Raw genomic sequence first — 10,000 nt, forward strand, 5'->3', positions numbered from 1 at the left:
CAATAACCGTAATAGCAAATGTGTGTGTGTGTGTGTGTGTGTGTGTGTGTGTGTGTGTGTGTGTGTGTGTGTGTGTGTGTGTGTGTGTGTGTGTGTGTGTGTGTGTGTGTGTGTACAGGTTCATCTGCGGATGCTGTCTGATCCCGTTCCTGGTCGCAGGGTTCCAGGACGCTCATCACTCCTGCCCGCTCTGCCACGCCCACCTCCACACACACACCAGGTGACATCATCACTACAAGACGTGACATCATCACTACATGACATGATTTGTATTTGTATTTATTATGGATCCCCATTAGTTCCTGCAGCAGCTACTCTTCCTGGGGTTTATTATGGATCCCCATTAGTTCCTGCCAAGGCAGCAGCTACTCTTCCTGTGGTTTATTATGGATCCCCATTAGTTCCTGCAGCAGCTACTCTTCCTGGGGTTTATCATGGAACCCCATTAGTTCCTGCCAAGACAGCAGCTACTCTTCCTGGGGTTTATTATGGATCCCCATTAGTTCCTGCCAAGGCAGCAGCTACTCTTCATGGGGTTTATTATGGATCCCCATTAGTTCCTGCCAAGGCAGCTGCTACTCTTCCTAGGGTTTATTATGGATCCCCATTAGTTCCTGCCAAGGCAGCAGCTACTCTTCCTGGGGTTGATTATGGATCCCCATTAGTTCCTGTCAAGGCAGCAGATACTCTTCCTGGGGTTTATTATGGATCCCCATTAGTTCCTGTCAGGGCAGCAGCTACTCTTCCTGGGGTTTATTATGGATCCCCATTAGTTCCTGTCAAGGCAGCAGCTACTCTTCCTGGAGTTTATTATGGAACCCCATTAGTTCCTACCAAGGCAGCAGCTACTCTTCCTGGGGTTTATTATGGAACCCCATTAGTTCCTGCAAAGGCAGCAGCTACTCTTCCTGGGGTTTATTATGGAACCCCATTAGTTCCTGCCAAGGCAGCAGCTACTCTTCCTGGAGTTTATTATGGAACCCCATTAGTTCCTGCCAAGGCAGCAGCTACTCTTCCTGGGGTTTATTATGGATCCCCATTAGTTCCTGCAGCAGCTACTCTTCCTGGGGTTTATCATGGAACCCCATTAGTTCCTGCCAAGACAGCAGCTACTCTTCCTGGGGTTTATTATGGATCCCCATTAGTTCCTGCCAAGGCAGCAGCTACTCTTCATGGGGTTTATTATGGATCCCCATTAGTTCCTGCCAAGGCAGCAGCTACTCTTCCTGGGGTTTATTATGGATCCCCATTAGTTCCTGTCAAGGCAGCAGCTACTCTTCCTGGGGTTTATTATGGATCCCCATTAGTTCCTGTCAAGGCAGCAGCTACTCTTCCTGGAGTTTATTATGGAACCCCATTAGTTCCTACCAAGGCAGCAGCTACTCTTCCTGGGGTTTATTATGGAACCCCATTAGTTCCTGCAAAGGCAGCAGCTACTCTTCCTGGGGTTTATTATGGATCCCCATTAGTTCCTGCCAAGGCAGCAGCTACTCTTCCTGGGGTTTATTATGGATCCCCATTAGTTCCTGCCAAGGCAGCTGCTACTCTTCCTAGGGTTTATTATGGATCCCCGTTAGTTCCTGCAGCAGCAACTCTTCCTGGGGTTTATTATGGATCCCCATTAGTTCCTGCCAAGGCAGCAGCTACTCTTCCTAGGGTTTATTATGGATCCCCATTAGTTCCTGCCAAGTCAGCAGATACTCTTCCTGTGGTCCAGCAAAATTAAATCAGTCACAACATTATTAAAACGTGACAATATTATTCAGATTTCAGATTTCAATACACACTAGGTATGTGCCCTCAGGTCCCTTCTCCACTACCACGTACTGTATCTACAGCACAAAATCCATGTGTATGTGTGTGTATAGTGCATATGTCATCTTGTGTCTGTATGTATGTGTCTGTGCCTATGTTTGTGTTGTAGATACACTGTTTGTCACAGTCCATAAGGTGTATTTTGATCTGTTTTTGTATCTGATTCTATTGTTACCTGATGTGGAATAGAGTTCCATGTAGTCTTGGAACTGTGCCCCTCCCATAGTCTGTTCTGGACTTGGGGACTGTGAATAGACCTCTGGTGGCATGTCTTGTGGGGTATGCATGGGTGTCTGACCTGTGTGCTAGTAGTTTAGACAGACACCTTGTGGCACATTCAATATGTTAATACCTCTCACAAATACAAGTAGTGATGAAGTCAACCTCCACTTTGAACCAGCCCCCATAATATTAATGTTAGCTCTCTGTGTACGTCCACGGGCCAGCCGTGCTGCCCTCTCCTGAGCCAATTCAAAAGTCCCTCTTTGTGGCACCTGACCACACGACTGAACAGTAGTCCAGGTGTGACAAAGCTAGGGCCTGCCTTGTTGATAGTGCTGTTAACATCTTGAAACTAGGGGGCACTATTTTTATTTTTGGAAAAATAACGTTCCCAAAGTAAACCGCCTATTTCTCAAGACCAGATGCTAGAATATGCATATAATTGACAGCTTGGGATAGAAAACACACTTCCAAAACTGAAACTAACTGCAGCTCTTTGTTAAGTGTTTGTTAAGTGTTGCAATCATTTCAGTCGCTGTAGTAGCTGGCGTGTATAGTGTTGAGTGATCCGCATACATAGACACTCAGGCTTTACTTAAAGCCGGTGGCATGTAGTTAGTAAAGATTGAAAAAAGTAAGGTCCTAGACAGCTGCCCTGGGGAATGCCTGATTCTACCTGGATTATGTTGGGTTGGCTTCCATTAAAGAACACCCTCTGTGTTCTTTTAGACAGGAAACTCTTTATTCACAATACAGCAGGGGGTGTAAAGCCAAAACACTTACGTTTTTCCATCAGCAGACTATGATCGATAATGTCAAATGCTGCACTGAAGTCTAACGAAACAGCTCCCACAATATTTTCATTATCAATTTCTATCAGTCAATCATCAGTCATTTGTGTAAGTGGTGTGCTTGTTGAAAGTCCTTCCCTATAAGCGTGCTGAGACTTAATTTGTTTACTGTGAAATAGCATTGCATCTGGTCAAACACCATTTTTTCCAGAAGTTTAATAAGGGTTGGTAACAGAATGATTGGTCGGCTATTTGAGCCAGTAAAGAGGGCTTTACTATTCTTAGGTAGCAGAATGACTTTAGCTTCCCTCCAGGCCTGAGGGAACATACTTTCTAGTAGGCTTGGATTGAAGATATGGCAAATAGGAGCGGCAATATCGTCTGTTATTATCCTCATTAATTTTCCATTCAAGTTGTCAGACCCCAGTGGCTTTTCATTGATGATAGATAACAATAATTTTTTCACCTCTACCTGTTTTTCATAATTTGGTCAGATATACTTGGATGTGTAGCGTCAGAGTTTGTTGCTGGTATTCCATGCCTAAGTTTGCTAATCTTGCCATTGAAAGGAATCATTATTGTAGTTGTCAATATCAGTAGGGTTTGTGATGAATGAGCATCTGATTCAATGAGCTGAGGTTACCTTGTTTTCCCTCAATTTAATTGAAGCTCCAATTAAATGTTCAATTTACCATCATTCTTTATATAATTTATCTTTGTTTTATAGTGTAGTTTATTATTTTTATTCAGTTTAGTCACATGATTTCTCAATTTGCAGTACATTTGCCAATCAGTTGTGCAGCCAGACTTACTTACCGTTCCTTTTGCCTCTTCCCTCTCAACCATTTTTCAATTCCTTATCAATCCACAGGGATTTAACAGTTTTTACAGTCACTTTCTTAATGGGTGCTGTGTCTGTTTGCTCCTCATTACACACCACGGACCAACAAATATTCTTTACATCCACAATATAGGAATCACTACAAATAGTATTGTATGACCTCTTATACACTATATTAGGCCCAGCCTATTAGGCCCAGCCTTTGGAACTTTGGTTTTCCTAGAGGTGGCCACCATATTGTGATCACTACATCCGATGGATTTGTATACTGCTTTAAAGCACATTTCTGCAGCATTAGTTTTAAGATGTGATCAATACATGTTGATGACTTAATTCCTGTGCTGTTTGTAACTACTCTGGTAGGTTGACTGATAACCTGAACCAGGTTGCAGGACTAGTTAGTTACTGGTTACAGTTTGAAGGTTTTTCTTGACTGGGCAGCTTGATGAAAGCCAGTCAATATTTAAATCACCCAGAAAATATTCCTCTCTTTTGATATCACATACATTATCAAGCATTTCACACACGTTATCCAGATACTGACTGTTAGCACTTGGTGGTCTATAGCAGCTTCCCACCAGAATGGGCTTTAGGTGAGGCAGATGAACCTGTAGCCATATTACTTCAACAGTATTTAACATGAGATCCTCTCTAATCTTTACAGTAAAGTGGTTCTAAATATAAACAGAAACACCTCCACCTTTGGCATTTCTGTCTTTTCGGTAGATGTTATAACCATGTATTGCTACCACTGTATCACCAAAGGTGTTATCTAAGTGAGTTTCAGAGATGGTCAGAATATGAATGTCATCTGTTCCTAGCAAGTTATTGACTTCATGAACCTTGTTTCTTAAGCAACATATGTTAACATTGTCTATTTTGAGCACTTTTCTGGGATGCTTGCTTGTTTTCATTGTTTTCTCATCGCTACAGGATGTGACATCATAACTACATGCCATGACATCCTCACTACAGGACGTGACATCATCACTACATGGCGTGATATCATCACTACAGGATGTGACATCATCACTACAGGACATGACATCCTCACTACAGGACTTGACATCATCACCACAAGAAGAGAAGGACTGGTGACATCAGAAGCCCTAGTCAGAGTGTCCTCTCAGGGCTTTAAACCACTGGACTGGTGTAGACTGGGTTAGGGGATAGAGAGGTTACAGAGGTTAGGGTTCAGAGGTTAGGGTTCAGAGGTTAGGGGTGAGAGGAGGGAATGAGAACATGGCTGTTGGGTTGAAGCCCGATTACAACATTAATTTACACTGTATTAAATGTCACTGTATTCAATATATGAACTATATCATTTATCATATTGCACACGGTATTAACTACATAATTTATTTATTAAATAGTGTATGAATTATATTGTATGTTATATTTCATAATGGTATTAAATATATTATATTTGATATATTGTTTATTGTAAACTGGGTGGTTCGAGCCCTGAATGGTGATTGGCTGACAGCCGTGGTATATCAGACCGGGATACCACGGGTATGACAAAACATGTTTTTTTAGTGCTCTAATTACGTTGGTAACCAGTTTGTAATAGCAATAAGGCACCTGGGGGTTTGTGGTATATGGTCAATATATCACGGCTAAGGGTTGTATCGAGGCACTCTGCGTTGCGTCGTGTTATATGCCTTTAGCCGTGGTATATTGGGCATATACCACACCCCCACCTATACCACACCCCCACCTATACCACACCCCTTCATATACCACACCCCCACGTATACCACACCCTCACGTATACCACACCCCCACCTATACCACACCCCCTCCTATACCACACCCCCTCCTATACCACACCCCCTCCTATACCACACCCCCTCCTATACTACACCCCCTCCTATACCACACCCCCTCCTATACTACACAGCTCCTATACCACACCCCCACCTATACCACACCTCCTCCTATACCACACCGCCCCTATACCACACCCCCTCCTATACCACACCCCCTCCTATACCACACCTCCTTCTATACCACACCCCCTCCTATACTACACCCCCTCCTATACCACACCCCCTCCTATACTACACCCCCTCCTATACCACACCCCCTCCTATACTACACAGCCCCTATACCACACCCCCTCCTATACCACACCCCCTCCTATACCACACCCCCTCTGAAACTACACCCCCTACAATACCACACCCCCTCCTATACCGCACCCCCTCATATACCACGCCACCTGCTATACCACACCCCCTCCTATACTGCACCCCCTCGTATACCACACTTCTTCGTGCACCACACCCCCTTGTGTACCCCCTCGTATACCACACCCCCTCATGTACCCCATCGTATACCCAATCGTATACCACACCCCCTCGTATACCCCCTCGTATACCCCCTCGTATACCACACACCCTCATGTACACCCTCGTATACCCCTCGTATTCCCCCTCGTATACCACACCCCCTCATGTACCCCCTTGTATACCCCCTCCTATACCACACCCCTCCTATACCACACCCCCTCATGTACCCCCTCGTGTACCCCCTCCTATACCACACCCCCTACTATACCACACCCCCTCATTTACCCCCTCCTATACCACACCCCATCGTATACCCCCTCCAATACCACCCTCCCTCCTATACCACACCCCCGCCTATACCACACCCCCTCGTGTACACCCTCGTGTACCCCCTCCTATACCACACCCCCCTGTGTACCCCCTCATATACCACACCCCTCATGTACCCCCTCATATACCCACTCCTATACCACCCCCCCTCCTATACCACACCCCTCGTGCCTTATTGCTAAAAACAGATGATCAGGAAAGTTATTTAAAAACAACAATTAACTTGGTTATTTTACTCTATTATATTATATTATTTTATATATTATTATAACTCTATTATATTATATTGTATATTATTATAACTCTATTATATTATATTATTTTATATATTATTATAACTCTACTATATTATATATTATTATAACTCTATTATATTATATATTATTATAACTCTATTATATTATATATTATTATAACTCTATTATATTATATATTATTATAACTCTATTATATTATATATTATTATAACTCTATTATATTATATTATATATTATTATAAGTCTATTATGTTATATATTTTTCTAACTCTATTATATTATATTATATATTATTATAAGTCTATTATGTTATATATTTTTATAACTCTATTATATTATATTATATATTATTATAACTCTATTATATTATATTATATATTATTATAACTCTATTATATTACATTATATATTATTATAACTCTATTATATTATATTATATATTATTATAACTCTATTATATTATATTATATATTATTATAACTCTATTATATTACATTATATATTATTATAACTCTATTATATTATATTATATATTATTATAACTCTATTATATTATATTATATATTATTATAACTCTATTATATTATATTATATATTATTATAACTCTATTATATTATATTATATATTATTATAACTCTATTATATTATATTATATATTATTATAACTCTACTATATTATATATTATTATAACTCTACTATATTATATATTATTATAACTCTATTGTATTATATTATATATTATATAACTCTATTATATTATATATTATATATTATTAAAACTCTATTATATTATATTATATATTATTATAACTCTATTATATTATATTATATATTATTATAACTCTACTATATTATATTATATATTATTATAACTCTATTATATTATATTATATATTATTATAACTCTATTATATTATATATTATTATAACTCTATTATATTATATTATATATTATTATAACTCTATTATATTATATATTATTATAACTCTATTATATTATATTATATATTATTATAACTCTATTATATTAGATTCCAAGAACTATCCTTTGTGCAAGCACTTCCAAGAGTTAATGAACAGTGAGCCTGGTGAAATTTGGGGAGCGCATCATCAGTAGTGTACCTTTGGTTCCTAGGGTGTTTCGGCCTTTCACACTATACACCCTCCCCAAAGGCGGCCAGCGACAGGGTGATCAATCCTACGCTTGCGTCCCATTCCCAATTAGTCATAGGAGTTGCCTTGTTGATGATAGCCAACATCCCATGGGACTATGCATGGCAGGGGCATCCTCCTCCCTGAGTCAAGCATTGTTGACCGCATACCTCCTGGCCCTCTCACTTCGGGGCCCAGCTGGGGTCTTTCCTCTTCATCCAGAGCCACTGACTGCTGCCTTCTGCCGCCTCCGATACAGCTTTGATTGCCGAACGCTGGCTCTGGCCCTTAATTCCAAGGTCTCTAAGCAGTCTGGTTGTAGATGTTGCCACAAAACCTCTGCAGCCCACCTCCACTGGTCGGACTTCTGTGTTCCAGCCATGATGCCGTGCTTCGGCAGCTAGATCGGCATAGCGCAGATGCTTTCGCTCATAAGCCTCATCTACTGAGTCTTCCCAGGGTACTGTGAGCTCAATGATGAAGACCTTCTTGAGTGAACGGGACCAGAGCACCATGTCAGGTCTTAGGGTGGTGGTTGCGATCTCCGGAGGAAACACAAGTTGCCGGCCAATGTCAGCTAGCATTTTCCAGTCGCGGGCCAAGCGCAGCTGGTCTCGCTCTAATGGTGTCGAGCCGCGCTTCGGTGGTTTAGCCCCTTCGTGGACAAAGTTTGTCCGTAAGAGGTGTGATGCTGCTGGGGGTGGTAGGGAGTTGGTGGCAGCTCGCTTGTCCTCCAGGGCGGACGCAAGGTTTTTAAGGACTTGGTTGTGACGCCAAGTGTAGCGTCCTTGAGTGAGGCTTGTTTTACACCCTGTGAGAATGTGCCTGAGGTTGGCTGGCATGGAACAGAGGGCACAGTCCGGATCTTCACCATACCATTGGTGAAGATTAACTGGTGTTGGAAGGACGTCATATGTTGCTCTGATGGAGAAGCTCAACCGCCTCGCTTCCATGGCCCACAGATCCTTCCAGCTTATCTTCCTCTTCTCCACACTGTCCCATCGAGTCCACTGTCCCTGTTTGGAAAGAGAGACTGCCTTGGCCCACCTTGCAGCCTCCTCCTGATGGCGTACTTCCTGCACTACCATCTTCCGCCGCTCTGGTGCAGTGGCCTTACTCCAAGCAGCACGGCTAGTTAGCCCAAGGCCTCCTCTCCCTTGCTGAACATATATTATATATTATTATAACTCTACTATATTATATATTATTATAACTCTATTATATTATATTATATATTATTATAACTCTATTATATTATATTATATATTATTATAACTCTACTATATTATATATTATTATAACTCTATTATATTATATATTATTATAACTCTACTATATTATATATTATTATAACTCTATTATATTATATATTATTATAACTCTATTATATTATATTATATATTATTATAACTCTATTATATTATATTATATATTACCATAACTCTATTATATTATATATTATTATAACTCTATAATATTATATATTATTATAACTCTATTGTATTAGATTATATATTATTATAACTCTATTATATTATATTATATATTATTATAACTATTATATTATATATTATTATAAGTCTATAATATTATATATTATTATAACTCTATTATATTATATTATATATTATTATAACTCTATTATATTATATTATATATTATTATAACTCTACTATATTATATATTATTATAACTCTACTATATTATATATTATTATAACTCTATTATATTATATATTATTATAACTCTATTATATTATATATTATTATACCTCTACTATATTATATATTATTATAACTCTATTATATTATATCTGTCAACTTGAACGTCTCAATAAAGTTTCTGTTTTTGAGTACAACTGATCCCTGATGGAATGTGTGTGTGTGTGTGTGTGTGTGTGTGTGTGTGTGTGTGTGTGTGTGTGTGCGGGGGCGTGTGCGTGGGCGTGTGTGTGTGTGTGTGTGTGTGTGTGTGCGTGTGTGTGTGTGTGCGTGCGTGTGTGTGTGTGCTTGTGTGCGCTAGAGAGCTATGAGGAAGAGATTTAAACAGCCAGATAACATTAAAAAAACAGGTCACACCTGAAAATCTCAACTATAACAATACACTTTCTCTCTTTCTCCCTCTTTCTCTCCCTCTCTCTCTGTCTCTCCAGCTCACTCTCTTGCTCCACCTCTCACTCTCTCCCTCTGTCTCTCTCTCTCTCTCTCTCTTCCTATGCCTCTCCCTCTCTCTCTCTCCCTCTTCCTCTGTCTCTCCCTCTCTATGCCTCTCTGTCTCTCTCTCTCTCTTTCTCTCT

The 10,000-nt window shown here is 39.9% G+C and overlaps 2 protein-coding genes across 2 annotated transcripts in view; both read left to right on the top strand.

The window, feature by feature from the left end:
* The window catches only part of LOC139398788 (lipopolysaccharide-induced tumor necrosis factor-alpha factor homolog), an 8,581-nt gene extending 3,412 nt beyond the window's left edge, over positions 1 to 5,169 (top strand). The window contains exons 4-5 of the mRNA XM_071144570.1: positions 119 to 220; positions 4,603 to 5,169. Coding sequence (XP_071000671.1) covers positions 119 to 220; positions 4,603 to 4,609 — 109 coding nt within the window. The 3' untranslated portion in view covers positions 4,610 to 5,169. The remainder of the gene's footprint in view (positions 1 to 118; positions 221 to 4,602) is intronic.
* A 160-nt stretch (positions 5,170 to 5,329) lies between these two features.
* On the top strand, positions 5,330 to 6,475 carry LOC139398790 (uncharacterized). The gene has a single exon (XM_071144571.1). It carries the CDS (start codon positions 5,330 to 5,332, stop codon positions 6,473 to 6,475), a length of 1,146 nt encoding a protein of 381 aa, XP_071000672.1.
* The last annotated feature ends 3,525 nt before the right edge of the window (positions 6,476 to 10,000 follow it).

Source organism: Oncorhynchus clarkii, unplaced genomic scaffold (genome assembly GCF_045791955.1).
Source record: "Oncorhynchus clarkii lewisi isolate Uvic-CL-2024 unplaced genomic scaffold, UVic_Ocla_1.0 unplaced_contig_3112_pilon_pilon, whole genome shotgun sequence".
In the NCBI taxonomy this organism is placed as follows: Eukaryota; Metazoa; Chordata; class Actinopteri; order Salmoniformes; family Salmonidae; genus Oncorhynchus; species Oncorhynchus clarkii.